Raw genomic sequence first — 17,209 nt, forward strand, 5'->3', positions numbered from 1 at the left:
GCCTGGGAGGCGCTGAAGTCTTTCCCAAATCTAAGAGCTGAAGACTTGTCCTTCTGATGGGGGGTGGACCGTCGTGAGATGTTGACAGCGCCTCACCGCCCGCGTTCATTCCTGTAGACTCACAAGCCTGTATAGGAAGCAGCCTTGGCCCCTCCACCATCACCACTCCAGGGACCAGCTGGCGCTCCCTCCCGAGGCTCAGCCCATCACCCTGCCCAGTGCCCACAGTGCCCATGGCGCCCCAGCACCCGCCGCCGCAGCCCACAGCGCCTGTGCGCTCCCGCTCCTGCAGCTGAGGCTTGCCCTTTCTGAGAATCGGTTGGGTTTGTTGCCAGCTCTGTCAGTGCCAGTCATACTTGTTATTGTAATTATGTGATTTAAATTAAACATCACATAACTGATGAAATACGAGTGTGAGAAGAATCTAGTCGCAGCGATGGAAGCTCCATTGGAGGCTTTGGAGTGACTCCACCCAGGAGCGTCTCTGCAAAGAATTGCTTCCTCAATACTGTACCCCGCTGGAGGAGCCCCCCCAGGGACAGGGGAGTCCGGAACAAGCTTCCCTGGGGACCAGCACCATGCCTGGCGCACAGTAGGTGCTCAATACATATTTGCTGCCTGGAAGACCTAGAGCAAAACTGGAAATGGAGAATGTTGTTACGGTTGTGATGGACACAAGGTAGATACCGTGTGGACCACATCCAGGGTCAGAGGAAAGGCCTCGATCCCGCGTTACACGATTGTCAATTACATGGATGTTGAAGTCATTTCACGTTATGATGGAACATTTACGCTGTGTTTGGCACTTTTATGATGCTGTACTTGGAAATGAAATTTTAACTCACTAACCCGATTGTCGGTGAGACTCCTATGGTGGGGCCAGCAACATTTTTTCCTGCAAATATTTTTAGCTTTGCAAGTCATTGTCTCTGGCACAATGACTCAACTCTGCCACTGGGACACTGAGGCAGCCACAGACGCTGTGTAAATGTGCACAAGGCGTGCCTGTGACCCAGGGGAACTATCTACACAGACAGGCAGCAAGCCACAGCCGGCCAGTCCCTGTTCTGTGGCGTAGGTCACCAGGCAAGGTGCAGTGTTGCCAAAGATACTGACACCAAGAGCCTCTTCCCCTGGCCCCACAGAGCTCACCTTCTAACAGGAAGGTGGTCACATCAAAAGATGATTGCAGTTTGGTGTACCCAAAACGGTGGCTGGTGTGCGTCCATGGTGTGGAGGGAGCTTACAGGGTGGAGGGGCGAGGTGGGGGAGGGGCAGTGGGCCAGGTTTATGGACCCGCACTGTTTCACCAGGTAGTCGGGTGGGGCGATGGGAACGGGCTTCCCAGGGAAAGGGAAGAGCGTGTGCAAAGGCACAGGGGCGTAGCACAGTGTCGTCCCTGTGCCAGAACATATGAGCCCCTTGGTTCGGCTGGAGCCCAGAGCAGGTTTCATCAGGGAGGGAAGGTGATTTTAGGTTTAGACTTTTTCTGAATCCTGTGGTGCACCCTTCACCGCTGGCCTTCCAGCAAGGCAGGGCCTTGACCCATCCCAGAGCGTGGAAGGTGGCTGGGAGCAGAGGGCAGGCCAGAGGCTGTCTCTGCAGCCCCTGTGGGAAGCCACGGGGTTGTGAGGCGTGAGGTGGGGAGAGCTGGCCACAACTGCCCTGGGGGCGCAGGGGAGGGTGGGATCTGGGTTGGGTGACGGGGAGGGGTGTTCTAAAGAGCATGTAGAGCTGGGAAGCTTCAGTGTGACCAGAGCACAGCAACCAACCCCACGTCCACCCCAGGTAGCCTGGAGTTGAGTCTTTATCGGGATCCCAGGCCCCGGGGGCTGCCTGCATGGAGGTACGGGCAGATGCCTCTGGGGAAGAGCCTGGGGAGACCAAGGGGCCCTTTTCAAAGGCCAGAGCTGAGGGAGCTGTGGCTCCCACTCCCAGGGCCTGGCCTCCTAGAGGTCTGCACGAGTTTCTGAAACCCGTCTAACATCTTGGGTTGTCTTGGGAAAGGGCTCGTCGTCACACATAGAACCCAGGCACCTGCTGTCGGAAGGTGATCATGGAAATCACTGTGCTGAGACCAGGTGTCAGCACGGAGTTGACAAAGGTTTGCTGCAGGGAGCAGAGGTAGCTTGGCCAGGGGCAGGAGCAGGAACCAGTCTCCTATAAGGACCTTGGTGCCCTTGGCTGACCACTGACCAAGACCCAAGGGCTTCCCTGCTTGCACCCTGGGGTCCTGTCCAACCCTGGTGGCTGGTGAGAAGGGAAGAGGGCTTGGGAGCACCGAAAGGGCAGCGAGAGCCTCCCTCCCCTGTCTTCCATCCCCCCAGCATCCTTGGGCACGGAGGGGTGGGTGAGCTCAGCACCAGAATGCAGGAAGCTTCACCCCTGAGTCCCACATGGGCTGTGTGCGTGGCTTAGTTGGGGGACATCTCCCATGGAGGCTCTCGGGACATGAAGCCAGATGCCATTGACCCAGGAGTGGACCCTGCACGGAGAATGGTGCATCACAGCTGGGATCTGAGGTGACAGAATTCCGGGGACTCCACAGGTCCAGGAAGCTCAGAGCCCTCGCACACTCTGGCTTGGCCGGTGCATGAAGGAAACTTGTCCAGAGGCTGCCAGTTTCCAGGGATGCCAGGATTTAAACCATGATCTCCTTTCTCTCCAATTCCTTGAGAGTCCCTGTGGTCATCATGTGGGGAGTGTCTCCTAGCACCCCCAAATCCCGACTGCACAAAAAGCTTCTAAGAAGAGATGGATGGCTCCCCACGCAGTCGCCCTGAGCCTTCCCATTAGCAAGAGAAAGGCTCAGAGCTTTGTGCTGAGGAACTCAGAGCCACGACTTCCCTAATCAGCCACAGGCATTAAACGGAGCGACTTTTATTTTGATTCTCCCCTAGCCAGATTCCATTAATGAAGCCCCATTTAACGGAAGTCAATTTACCAAAAAAAAAAAATTGAGTGTAATTGCTTAAATACATTTTATGTTGTACTGCAACAGCAATTTACTGGACGAACTTGGAATTCCCCAGGCCCCCCATAGTGAAGTTAATGTGGACAGAAAGGTTTGAAGGGGAGAATCTCTCTTTGTGTTTCTCTCCTTTAATTAGGATTCTAAGAGGGAGCAAAATTAAAGAGGATCCTGGTGGGGTGGGGAAGAAGGAGGGAAAGAACAGGAACAGAACGGAAGGAATTCAGCCTCAATGCTTCCGCCGCCCTCCCTTTGTGTTTGCTTATAGGTGACACTCTAATGCAATGGCTCAGTTCCTGGGTCCTGAGTGGGTTGGCCTGGGTTCGAATCCCACCTCTGCCACTGAATAGCTGTGTGACCTTGAGGAAGTTTCCTTACCTCTCTCTGCAGCCAGAGGATGCAGCAGGAAAGGGCACACAGAGCAGCAAAGGTAAAAGCAGAGAAGCTCAGAAAAGCAGCGTGTGTTCCAGGACCAAACTCTTCTGTTTGACTAGAGAACTGTGTGCACATGTGTGCACACTGTGTGTGTGTGCACACTCAAGATGAAAAGACAGATGGGTGTCAGACCAGGCAGGCTCCACTGAGAAGGTGCCATTTGATCAAAGGCCTGGAGGAAGAAAGAGGGTGAGGCAGCTGGAGGTCTGGGAGAAAAGTCAAGAGTAGCAGGCAGCAGGAACAGCATGTGCAAAGGCCCTGAGGCGGGAGCAGGCCTGGCCAGTATTGAACAGCAAGGAGTCCCACATGGCTGGAGCCTAAAGAATAAAGAGAATAGAAGAGGAGGAGGCAGGAGAATGGAGGGCAACTGGCTTTTTTAAAGGCCTTGTAGGTCAACCTAAGTTACTCTGAGTTATTAGAGCCACTGAAGACTCATTTTGCTTTGTTTTATTTTCAATTAACTCTATTAAGTTATAATTTACATAAAATAAAATCGCCCATTGTAAATGTACAGTTCTTTGGGGCTTTGACAATGCTGTACCTACCATATTTTCGTATTTCATTCAAGACATGGAATCTTTGCAGGGCCCTCTTGAACTCCCTCCCAGCCTACCTGCTCCCCTGACCCCCAGCACCCCCAACCTCTCTCTGCCCCACCATGAGTCTTTTCCAGTGTCCCTGTGAACGGAGTCACCCTGTGTACCCCTCCGTCCTCCCAGTGCTCGGTGTGAGGCCTCTCAGTGTCCCCGTGCCATCCCACACACTGGCAGGTCCCCCTATTGCAGGATTTGGAGCAAAGTCTGACACCATCTCGGTGGCCAAGTTTGCTGAGGTCCTGCCTATTGAGAGTCAAGAAAACTCTCAAATGCTCAACACGGAAGCCTGCAGATGTGGGGACAGTACAGAGGAAAGATGCCTAGGGTCCTGGGAGATTAACCTTGGAAATGAACACTCTGGGGAATTCCTGAGAGCCAGAAAGGTGTGGGAGAGACTGGAGGTGGGAGATGCTCTCAGGATTTCTCAAGTTAAAGCGACCTGGTTAAAGTCATCACCTGGTCTCAGGAGCTGGGGAAGTCCTGCTGATTCCCAGTTACAATCTCCCTCATTAATCTCACCTTGCTCTTGAGACCCCAGCACCCCACCTCCACCCCACCTCATTCCATTTGGCAGTAAAGAGCCTTTGGTTCTGAATTATTCAGGAAAATTCTCCTATTTCTGCTTCCTGTATGCAAATCGCCTCCAAGCTTTGTCATTGAGATAGAATTGAATTTGGCCTGGGGGGAAAAAAGAAGCCCACAATATCATTTGTGGTTCCTTAGAAAACTTAAATGACTCACCCTGTAATAAACTATTTTAAATGGGATCTGGTGAAATACAGTAATTGGTTTCTATAATAGTTCTCACCCTAGCACTGTGGGTTATATTCCTAGAGTTTGGTGTGTGTCAGCGATTTCATTATAGTAACAATTCAGTTTTGCAGGGTGTGAAACTCCTTGGTGAAGTCTTTTGTTTACTACATATTTATGAAGATCCACTTGGCCAGACCTCTGCCTCCTGCTCCTCCAGATCCTCTCCCTTGCTTTCTCTACCCTCCATGCGTGGGGAGATGGGCCTGTGGGAAACCTCAGAATTCCCCCCTTTCCCTCTGGCTTTCTATTAGACTAGATCAACAGGAGCATCAGCAAGAGATTTGAGGAGGAGGAAAGAGTGAGTGAGTTCATTCTTTGCTCCCTCCTGATGGGGTTTTCCTACACCTGTTGTAGCCCGCTGAAGACCTGGATGCTGTGCAGAGTTTTGCCATGCTGCCCTGTATTGGGGCTATTTCTTCTTCTCTCTATTCCAGGAAGAGGAGTCCCCCAGGATATTGTCCCCACCCTGGTGGTTTCTCTACAGCCTGCCCTCATCTTTGAGTCATTCATCAGACCCCTGGAGTCACTCCTGTGACAGTGGCACCTTCTCTCTGCTGTACCCTGAGCTGCCTAGTGTTAGGTTTGACGTGGGGACCAAGACAAAGAATCAAACTGCAGCAGGTGGCACCAGAGTTTGCTCCCACCAGGGGTGCAGCCACTGGATCCTTGATGATGGTCCTCACTTTATAGACAAGGTCCCTGAGTCTCAGAGGGTTTAGGTGATTTCTCTAAGGTCACACAGCAAATTCCTGCAGGACCTGAGCTGCCTCCCCTTGGGCTCTGCGACCCCTTTGCGGGATGATCCCAGGGAGACACACACCCGAGGAACTGGATGAGAACTCAATTAAGTTGCTGTGGCAGCAGAGAGGACTGGAAGGCAAAAATTAGGGCGTGAGCTCATGTGTGCCAGACTGGGGGCCAGGCGCCTGCCCCTTCGCTATCTCCTCCCATCCTGACGGCTCTGGGGCAGGTGCTGTTCTCATCCTCAGAGAGGTTAAGGAGCAGGTCCCAGGTCACACAGGGGAAGCCTGGATCTGAGCAGATATCTGTGTGCCTTCACAGCCGGGAGGGAGGGGTAGGAAGGCTTCCCGGGGGTGCTGCGAAGGGGGCCCTGGGGTTCCCTCAGGTGTGTGGACAATGCAGGAGGAGGGTCCCAGACCTCGGGGGATTTACTCCAGGCAGAAAAGGGACGGAGACTGCCGAAGTCTGGCTGGGCACAAAATCACGAGCCACCACACAGCTTGTAGATTCAAACAGCAACTCTTTATTCCCAAACTCACACCAGCCGTCTACAATCACGTTCTGGGGAAATCCACGTTCTCTGCCCAAATTCACCCCCACTGGGCTTCTGTCTCCCAAAAAATACTGTCTGAATCCCGTGAGAACTCAAGGGGAACTCAGGCAGCAGGATATGCCCTATTCCCAGCAGGAATAACCTTAAACCTGGAACCACCCTAAACCCGGATAGTCCTAAACCGGGAACGCCCTAAACCCGGATTATCCTAAACCGGGAACACCCTAAACCCGGATCCGCCCTGGTCCTTGAGCAAGGTCACCTTAGATGCAATGTCACTGCAAAATGTCCTATTTCCAGGAGTCCTTCCACTAAGCAACATGGGGTACGCTGGCAAGGAAATTGTCATACCTACTTGGCTAATGGCTCCCAGCAGGAGACCCAGAAGAAGGAAGGGCGTGGAATGTTTAGGGGGGACGCAGAGGTAGTGCTGACCCTCTGCTCCCGGCCTGAAGGATCAGTCCCTGCTCTGGGCATCTCAGGGACCCTCGGGGAAATGAGTCCTTGGAGAAGAAACCCTCAGGCCCCAGGCTGCTGGGGGGCCACCTGGGGCCATGCAGCACCCTCCTGGGCTGGCTGAGCCTGGCAGGCCGGAGGAGAGGACCACTCCTGGACGCCTGCCCTGTCCCACCTGGCTCTATCCCTGACCCGCTGTGTCCTGTCCCCACAGGTTCACCGGAGCCAGCCTCCCAGCCCCTGTCATCAGCAGCAAGAACTGGCTGCGGCTGCACTTCACGGCGGATGGCAACCACCGGCAGCGGGGCTTCAGCGCCCAGTATCAAGGTAGGCAGGGCCCGGGCCGCTGGCCTCCTCCCCCTGACAGTCTCTACTGGGCCTCACCCTGCCCCCAAACTGGGTCTATGGACTGTCCCCTCACCTCTGCATCTCACGCCTCTGCCTTTGGAGACTTGTGCACCAGGGAGTGACACTTTCTGAATAGGGTAGCCTGTGCTGCCCCTCTTCAGGCCAGGCTAATGGGGACTTTAATACGAATGCCACCTAGGAGCCAGAAACAGTGCAGGCCCCCGACAGGCATCTTCTCATTTGATCCTCAGCATTACATGGCCAGGTAGGTACGGTCTCCTGACTCGGGGAAAGGGAGCCGAGAAGCTCAGCCAACTCCCCGAGGCCATCTGAATTGCTGCCTTGGAGCCAGAGGACCCCCCACCTTATCCACCGACCTTTAACCCACCTCCATACAAAGTTGGGGAGCGTCCCACATTTCCATTCTTTCTTCATTTTACTGAGAAAGCTAGTATATTAAAAACACAGGCAAAATCACTTTAGGGAGCGTTGTCGCTGACATGCTCAGATCTGGGAAGAGCTGTCAGGTGGCAACAGATCACACCAGGAGTGGCAGGTGAGATTGCAGGTAAACACATTTCGATGCCAATAATGACGCGGTTCCTAACCCCAGAGCCACCGAGAAAATGGAGCGGACTAACCCAGAAGCAGGGAGCTCTCTGCAGCTGGAGGTGATCCAGAAACCCAGGGATGCAGGGGGGACAGAAGAGGACTTCCTTTCCAACCCGAATACTCAAAATTTACCAACACCAAGGGTGGGTCTCCTCGCGTGCTCGTTGACCCTTTAACTGCTACCAGTCACAGGCTGATGGTGGTTTTCGTAGATTTGACAATGCATTTCTACGGGGCATCTATTAATTTAAGGCCTTATATGAGGCCTTGGAGCTCCAAAGCCCAGGGCCTTCTGTCCCACCGGGAGGTGGCTTGAGGCAGAGCAGAGCCCCCTCTCCAACGTCCCTGGGGAGCTTCCAGCTCTCTGGCTGGAAACTGGGCTAAAAGTGTCGCTGGAGGCAGAAGTGTCATCTTCAGAACCTTCACCTCTTGTGAGTGGCCTCATTCACCTAGCCTGGAGTAGGGGACACCTTTGAAACATCTAAAAAAATTAAACAAGAACCCCATTTGGTCTGTGGTGCTTAACAAAGCCTGGCCCGAGAGCTTTCGTGGAGACATTTGTCCTCTGCCCGGGCTGGGCTTTTGTGGGAGGGAAGCACCTGTCTGAATCTTTCTGTCGTGTTTTCCAGAAGAGAAAAAGGCAGAACTGAATGTTACAGTTTCTTCTGATTAAAGAAGTGCTGGGCGTGGGGAGCACTGGGGGTGGCTCCGTTTGTCATTGTAGTAGGTTAAGGCAAAGGGAGGTCAGGCGATGGCAGACCAGGTGGCCTCAGGAATTGCATACCTACTGTGCGCAGGGCCCCAGGCCGAGCACCCGTGCTTGCTGGCCCCATACGTCCCTCCCATAGCACGGTGGTGTATGAGGTTTTGTTCCCATTTTTTTTTTTTTCAGTGGAGACCCACAGAGGTCGAATCACTAGCCCGAGATCACATAGCCCCGGGGAAAACCTGCATTCACTCACACACGCATGCAAGTTCATCTGCAGAATCACGGGGCCATCTGCTAGGTTAACCCAGGAGAGGGGCTTCCTTTTCCTGTTTGACTGTTGGCTCTTTAACTGTGTTGAGCTGTCTCACCCCACCACAGCATGCACATAGTATTTCTATTTACATACATTTAAATGCATGCTTTCCCCACAGTGCAGTTTACACACGCATCCATAGAACTACGGGTAAAATGTCATGAAGGGCAATTAACCCTTACTAAGTGTGATGTACCCTGAACATTTCTTTCCCATTTTTTATGCTAAATTTATAACCTCTAAACTCATTTCACAAGTCCGCAGCAGGGAACACCCCTCAAGCTGAAGAACCCTGTTTCAGCGCTCATGTCCTCACTGAGGTCAGGCCCCAGCCCCTCCACCCAGGCCCCTCCCACACACCCCATGGGGGTTTCGTACCAGTGTGTGCCCGTGTTTGAGGGGCTTCCTTGGTTGTGGGCATCACCATTGATGATGTTGCTCCTGCAGTCAGTGTGTGCCCCATTTAACAGATGAGCAAAGAGCCCTAGAGAGAGTGCTGAGGGTTCAAGGTCTCAGGGTGTCAAAGCCCCAGTTTGGCCCCTGGCGGTGTCAGTCTGGACCTGAAGTGCCTGGTGACTGTGCGGTTGACACATGATTAGTACACGGTTAATGCGGTAATTGTGTTAAGACGTGATCCTCCCCCGGAACCTAGTTTTTCTAGTGATTTCCAGGTGGCCAGTGCCTAGTGCAAGGAGGTACCGTGAGCATTTAGCAAGCACTGGCGACCGCCGGAGGAAGGGTCTTCGCCCTCAGCGCACGAACATGGTGGGCTGGGTGGTGCTTCAGGGCTTATCTGATAAGAGTTTCGGGAAGGGGCAACTTACAGGTGAGGGTGGGGTTCAAGGAACCCATAGGGATGGGAAGGTCCCCACCCAGAACCAAACAGCAGGTCTTTGCCAACACTAGGCTTAGAGGGGACAGGGGACCCAGTGGCAAGAGTTAGAGCCAGGGGAATGTGTGGCCAGCGCAGGAGGAGGGCCCCTGGGATCTCTCCCTCCATCTTGCCATGCTCCACCTGCCCACCAAACAAGAAGTGAGGAGCAGGGGTCAGAGGCCGTGCTCCTTGCCCTGGGAGGACGGTGGGGGTGCCAGTGGCTCCTTTGCCCTCTATCAGCCTCAGAGATCACAGCGCAATGGAGGAGTGTGCAGGATGGACCTGGAGGGGCAGTGGAGAAGCATCAGCCTGGGGTCAGTTTCACCCAGGCTCAGCTTTAGGCATTAGAGACTCACATGATTTATGGTCCTTCCAAGCTAATAATTACCAATCCCTAATTTGTATTGATGGATTTTTCCCCCCCTCAGGGAAACAAAAACTAAATTAAAAAAAAAAAAAAAAGATAAATGACCTACAACCGCGCACATCCCATTCTTCTTTCAGTCCAGGCACAGCGCAGGGGACTTTGTGTGTAGACCCAGTGGCACAGGGTCCCAGGGGATCTGACTTCCAGTTGAGTCTCCCTCCCCTGCTGTCAGCACCTAGGCTATGGGGTTCCACGAGCAACGATGTGACGCTCCCTGTGACAGCATAGAATGACGGACACTAGTGGGCCCTCGCTGCTCTCAAAGAGGCACAGATGCCAATCTGCAGGCTCTGTGCAGAGTGATAAGGGCTGCAATTATGGCGATTAAGAGTTTTAGGACCAGAGATAAAGGGGCAATTAGCGTGACTGTGGGGACTTGTAAAAAGACAGAAAAAAAAAAAAAAACAGGAGCAAGAAAAAGTCCAAGACTTAAAGGCGCGTCTCAAAAAGGTGCCAGAGAGACAGAAAAAGGCCAAATCTAAGGAAACACAAAAATTTAGGCATGCACGGACCCCAGCCCCAACACAGCCCTCCACCTGTTTCTGAGATGCCCGCATGCTGAGTGGTCTCCCAGTTTTAAACAGCCGAGGAGTCAAAAAGAATCAAAAGAAAGAATAATATTTCATGACAAGTGAAAATTGTACGAAATTCAAATTCAAGTGTCCCTAAAGAAGGTCTCTTAGAACACAGCTCTGCTTGGTCATTTACGCTTTGTCTTCGACTATGTCAGTGCCACCAGGAAGAATCTCACAGATTATGCAGGGTGGGGGTGGTGGCCTTCCAGCTCATAGCTTCACAGAATGGCTCTGCCCAGCTACAGGCAGCCGGCCACCTGGAGCAAGGGTGAGCGGTGGAGGGTCACTGAGGCCTGAGACTGAAAAGCCAGGTGGGGTCCAGTTGGGGACAGCCTGGGGAAACCAGGCTTGCCACCACCATCCGAGATGAAGGGTGAGCAGAAGTTCTGAGCAAGAGAGGTGACATGAGGAGCTTTTCATTAAAGATCTGTGCTTGAAAATGAAAATCACAGGACGGTTAGGAGTCTTTGAGAACCCTGGGTCCAGGGACAGAGTTTCACCCGAAGGAGGGGAGACGGTGAGGGGGAAACAGACCAGGAGAGCCGTTCCCCGGTACGCCACGCTGGACTTGGGACTAACTGGATTTGGTGGCAGGAGGGTGGGGGAGGATGAAGGAGAGAAGGGCCTTGGGAAGCCTCTTAGATGTGTGGCTTGAGTCACTGAATTACAAAGATTATTAACCAAGACAGTCTGGGGCAGGGACGAGGGACAGCGTTTGCTTAGTATAGGGGTGTCAGGGTTGGGGGGACTATCTCATAGTCAATGGGCTGTTCTGGGGGTCTGCAACTCAGGGAAGAAGGGCCTGGTCTCTAGCTGAGACCACAACCCCCTCCCCAAGCGTAAAACACGTTCTTCAAGGAAACCTTAAAGTTCCTTCTTGTTCTGGAAGACACGTGAAGGTCGTATCATTGATCTCTCTGCCTCCAGGTAAGGAATCTTGCCAGTCCTTCTCAGGGTATTAATTGCTCTTGTGGGTTTTTTTGTGTTTTTTTTTCCTGAAGCCTACAAGGACTGATGGTGAGGAGAGCCCTTCTTAGATGCACCCAGTGATGACTGATAATCACACCTGCTGAGGGCCTTCCCTGGCAGGAGGATAGTCCCATCAATACCCTCCTTATCTGTACACAGGGAGTGTCATTAAGTCACAGAGCTATTGAAAATAAAAGGATATCTTGGCAAAATACCTGGCACATAGTAGGTGCTCAGGAAACAGAACCCTTGACATCATACCCCACCAACCACCTTGACTTCTTCTGTATGGTGAAACCTTATGCAGGGAGAGCGTGAGGGTTAGTGCTGCCGCCTCCTCCCTAGACACCTGTCTGTTGCCTCCCACTCGGACCTGATGATCGTCCTCTGGTGCTTCACCTCCCCTGCACCCCAATCCCAGCCCAACCCTGCTCTTCCTCTCTCTGCCTCTCTTGCCAAATCAACTTTGGTAGTGAGACATAGAAGATATTCCTCACTGAAAACCATTGACTCCTTTGCCTTCTGAATGCCTTGGGGCGGGAGGCATCTCAAAGGCCCGCAGACTAGACTTCCCATTTGAAAACAGTTCTCATTGAGTGAGATGCATGAGGCTAGTCGTGGACCCATGTTTTCCACCTGAGCGTGTGGCCTTCATGCTCAGGGCTCACCTACAGCCTCCAGCCAGAGACAATTCCTGGGGGCTCCCCTGTCCCAGCTCTGGTTCTCCTGTCCTCCCCGTTGACCTGCTGAGCTGCCAAACTCTTTCCAGCCTACTTTCAAGCTTTCGGGTCTCCAGGGGCCTCACCACAAGTTGAAGGTTGTTGCTACGTGACTTGGGAGTCCAGGGCCAGGTAGCCACAAAGCAAAGTGCCAGTCCAGAATAAGTCTGTTACCCAGGTAGAGACCCCAACCCTGCACCGCTCCCCAGATTTCAGGTGGGCTTTCATCCGCCTCTTGCATTGCTGATATCAAAAGACCTGATGCGAACAACCTTAGAGGAGGGAGTTTATTCGGGGCCCCTCAGTTTCGGCATTCTCTGTCCATAGATGGCCGGCTCTGTTGCTCTGAGCTAGAGGGGCGGCAGGACAGCATGGCGGAAGAGTGTGGAAGGGGGAAGTGGCCGAGGACATCACACCAGGAAACAGAGAGGGACAGGAAGCTCCACTCTCCAGAGACAAAATATATAACCCAAAGGTGCACGCCCAAGGACACCCCTTCTCCAGCCACACCCTACCTGCCTACAGCTACCCAGTTAATCCCCATCCGAGGATGAATGCACTGATTAGGTCAAGGCTCTGACAACCCTGTCGTCTCACCTCCAAACTCTCTTGCATTGTCTCGCATGTGAGCTTTTGGGGAACACCTCATATGGAAACCCTATGACCCACCCTTTTGTCAGGAAATGAATTTAAAACACACATCCTTCTAACAGTTGGCCTTTCTGCCTTTCAGTCATCAAACTGATATCAAGAACCTTCTGTGTGCCAGGCTCTGTGTCAGCCCCTGCAGGCAGACATCTGAGCTCCTGGGCCAGGACTAGACAGACAGGACATGGCGTGCAGTGTGATAAAGGTTTCGCTCCTGAACAAAGTCTTGGGAGGACAATGACTTCCAGAGAGGGCTGGAGAGATGGCCACAGGGAGGTGGTAACATCTGAGTCAGGCTAGACAGAGGACTAGAGAGAGAGCAGCATTTCAGTCCCTGAAACCAGTAATTGATGGCTGTAGGGAATCCCTTCAATATCTTTCCTCTAGTCCTTTTTTCCAGCCAAATTCTCTAAAGTTGTTAATGAAGGCCACCAATAAGGACAATCCTACTATAAGGACTGGAACAGGCCATTCCCTATCTCATGGCCCCTCTACTATGCAAGAATCCTTTTTGTTAGAAATTCCAGTGGCTTCAAGATCTGCTATGGCTAACCAAGAAGCCACCCCATATGGCATCCTTCAGAACACTTTTTTTTTTTTTGGTACTGGGGATTGAACCCAAGGACACTGACCACTGAGCCACATCCCCAGCCCTTTTTTTTTTTTTTTTTTTTTTGGTTTTTGTATTTTATTTAGAGACAGGGTCTCATGAGTTGCTTAGCACCTCACTAAATTGCTGAGGCTGGCTTGCAACTCACAGTCCTCCTGCTCCAGCCTCCCGAGCCTCTGGGATCACAGGTGTTCACCACTATGCCCGAAAAGGACACTTTTACAACCTTAGTTGGGGACAATGGTTATTCTTTTCTGCCATATTCAAGAAATCTCAAGCATGGTGCATTAGCAACTCATGAGTAACTTTGCATAATTTTCTTAGTTATCAGTGATCCTTCAACACCTGCCTTCTTAGCAATGGTTGCCAGAATTTGGGAGGCTCTTCTAGTGATTTCTGTGCCAATTCTTTGCTCTTCGTTAGCTGGAGCAGTGAATCCACAGAATGAACCCAGGCCGCCAAATGACCTCTGTTTTTCCATAGCAGATCCTGTGGCACCAGCCATCTGTGACTGTAGCCTTTGGTTTTCTTCTCCCCTTGTCCTGTCAATCTTGGGCACAGCTACCACATCTCAAGTTTTGCCAGATGTTCATTATTTTCCCTCCTCGTGGACACAGCGGTGATCTCTAATGGCTCGCTGATTTCTTGCATAGGCTTCTCCATTTGAGTCTTGTCACCTTTACATCTCAAGAACTTGACATTGTTGTTACTCACGATAGCTTCTCCAGCTTTCCCTAAGTCCTTCAGCGTATAGCACCAGATCATCAGTAGCAATAGTTTTGATGATTCTTTCTATGTCACCCAAACTAGGAGCTTGAGCCACCATTACCTACAAGCCAACTTTTATCCTATTCCAAAGCCTCTCCAGCGAATCTGACCAGAGGCATCCTGTGGTCATTGGCCATTTCAAGAATGAGAACAACGCACTGGGCCTGGAAATCCCAAGCATCCTAGGGTTCTTCTCTCTGAACTTTGGATGTGTCATATGAGTAGCTAGAGTTGTAATGTTGATCCATCTCTGTGCCTTCGATTTCTCATTTAACATTCAATGTTTTTCTGTCCTGGGCTATGATGACACGTCTCCAACCTCTGAGATGACATCAGATATACTGCTGCTAATTCCTGCCTCCATTTGCAGACGTGGCGGCAAGCTGAGAGTCTCCTCAGGGGGTGTCCCAGGTTTAGGCTGCTTCTAAAGTTTGTATTTACAGCATCCACATGCAGCCTCACCCCTGGCCGGGCTTCCACTGAATCGACGCCTTGGCTAATCGTCGTTAAGCCTTGCATGGCAATAAGATATGCCAGTACAGTAGCTAGTAGTGCGGCCTCTTCCTGATCAAGTCAGGTGTCCATAGTTTTATATTTATTCCGTGAGTCAGTTGATCTGGCTGCAGACATGCCATCTTTCACATTGAAGCTCCCCACCTCTGCTTAAGGGTCAGTGTTCTTCCAGTTGGCAATGAACAGCTGCAGGAATGGCGGCAGCCCCTGCTAGATCCTCACCTTGACACATGAGATCACAGGCATCTGCGTCAATTTTATATCTTTGGCATAAATATGAGTGAAATTAGTAGCCAGTGTTCCCAATGCTGGCCTCATCTGGCAAAGCATTGTGGGTAATCGAAGCACATCCTCAGGGTGGGTGGTGAGGCTGTGGCAGAAGCCAACCTCAGTGGCAACAAGAGGGACTGACGGCAGGACAGGCAGACAACATTTGCAAGTATGAAAAAGAGATAGGATTTCAGGTTTCCAAGGATCACCCTCTGCAACTTTTTAAAACGTGGGCTAGAGGGAGTGACAAAGGAAATTCACGCAAAAGAGGATGAGTTTAGGCAGAATTGGTTTAGGCCCTTGGAAGAAGGATGCATGTTGGAGAAATTTTCTAAGGGTGAACCAATTGGATGTGAGAAATGAGTGGGCAGCGGGGAGAGTAAGGGCTGGCTCAGCTGGCAGGATACCATTTGGCAGACACTGGACAGTGACCAAAGTAGTGGAGGGACTCCTCCTTGAAGAGGGAAATCTGAATCCCTTGGGACAAAGAATCTAACTCCTGTTTCCTAGCACTCTGGGGACAGACAGGTCAGGCTTCCCTGTGCCCTAATGGGTCCTTGTCGCCTGTTAGATCAGCCCAATAACTCATGCTGCAGACTCCAGAGCCATTTGTATTGCCAGATTCTTCTAGTTAAATGTGTACCATGTGTCCCGCTAACCTTTACAACAGCGGGGAAATGTCTTGTAATTAAGCAGAATATAAAGAATGGAGCCGCCTGGCAGTCTCCTGTAGTCATTATCACTCAGAGGAGATGAATGTACCTAGTAAGATTTCCATCAACCAGATAGAGCCTGCATGCTTCTCCTGGGAGTCCTGACTGGGTTCACCTGTGGGGGAAAAGCACGAATATGTGTGTGACTTGCATTTTGTATGTGATTATTTGTAGCCACATGTTCACGTGTGCATGAATGTGTAGTGTAAGGGGTCGTGGACATGCATGCTCAGGAGTGCATGGATATGTGTGCAGTGAGGGGTGTAAATTCGAGTGTAGCCAAAAACATAAAGCCAGCTCCTCCGGGCTCCATTTGGTCTCCACTGCCTTGGTCATTAAAGAAAGACCAATTCCTTTTAGAGACCAGTGTTTCAATAGTATCATTGGCATGAAGCTAGTGGCACCCCACAAGTGAATGAATGTACAACCTGAATGAATACGTCCCATCAATTCTGTAGGTTCTTGCTATTTTGTCCATCTATTGGGATGCCCGTCACCTTCCTTTCTGACTGGGTCTGTCAATAGTGCACTCTGGAGTTCTAGAGGGAGACCTGCCCTCTTCTCTGATCCTTCACACTTTGTCCACTTTGAAATGCCAAGCTAGCTCATCAATGAGCTTACTGTGGGTCCTCCATGATCCGCAATTGCTCACCACCCACTTGGGCAGACTTAAAAAAAAAAAAAGTGCACTAGATACAATCCCAGGTGTGACTGCTTCCCTGGGATTGCTCAAAAAACAAACTGAGGCCCCAACATCTGGAGGCAGTCTCTTAATGCTGATGTCCTTGGTGATGTGAGTCTTGCCTAGATCCACTTTCCTGACCCAGTTGTCCGTTCCCACACAGTGGGCCACACCTCCCCAGAGCCTGGCCTGGGCCAGCTGGGCCCTGGATATCTGTCTTTCAGAGATTGTGTTGTTGGAATCAGAAACCTCTACCCCAAGAGCCATGGGCCCTACGTTTCCCAGGCTAACAACATGGGAACAAGAATTCTATTCATGGGATGGTAAGGTGCATCTGATGATCATGCAGTAGCCAAAGGCCATGCAAGTGAGGAAAAATCAGTCACAAAGTTTATATGTAAATTAGAGGCCCCCAGTAGCTTTTCAGGTTCCTTATTTAATTCTCATCACCTTGACAAGCTCCATCCCATAGTAAGTATCAGGAAGTGAAAGAAGAAAAACAGAATTTAGTTCCAGCTTGGGAGGCGTGATGATATCATCCCCTACTAAAAGCAACCCAATGAGTATTAGGCACCAAGCCGGCAGGCTGTCAGGCCTTCCCGGGGAGGGATCAGGGGACAGAATCACACAGGAATCAGGATTCTTTCCCGGGCCTCCAGAGGGGATTAGGACAGGAAGCGTTTCCTCAGTACAACTTTGAGAAGAGAGGAAGAGGGGCTCCCTGTTGGCAACACCTCCTCTCCTGCCTACCACATCTCACAGTCCCCATCAACAGCCACCAGGAAATCCTGAGCAGCCAGTGCCACTGGGAATGGCATCTGTGGCCCATCCCCCTCCCTCCACTGGACCCTAGAATGGAAGACAGGACACAGTGAAAACTCTGACTCTGTCCCT

At 51.6% G+C, this 17,209-nt stretch overlaps 1 protein-coding gene across 3 annotated transcripts in view; it reads left to right on the forward strand.

The window, feature by feature from the left end:
- Csmd2 (CUB and Sushi multiple domains 2) overlaps positions 1-17,209 on the forward strand; it is a 546,044-nt gene that overhangs the window by 257,409 nt on the left and 271,426 nt on the right. For all 3 annotated transcript variants that reach the window (XM_048815794.1, XM_015485297.2, XM_048815793.1), the window contains exon 6: positions 6,780-6,892. In XM_048815794.1, coding sequence (XP_048671751.1) covers positions 6,780-6,892 — 113 coding nt within the window. The remainder of the gene's footprint in view (positions 1-6,779; positions 6,893-17,209) is intronic.

Source organism: Marmota marmota, unplaced genomic scaffold, assembly GCF_001458135.2.
Source record: "Marmota marmota marmota unplaced genomic scaffold, marMar, whole genome shotgun sequence".
Classification (NCBI taxonomy): domain Eukaryota; kingdom Metazoa; phylum Chordata; class Mammalia; order Rodentia; family Sciuridae; genus Marmota; species Marmota marmota.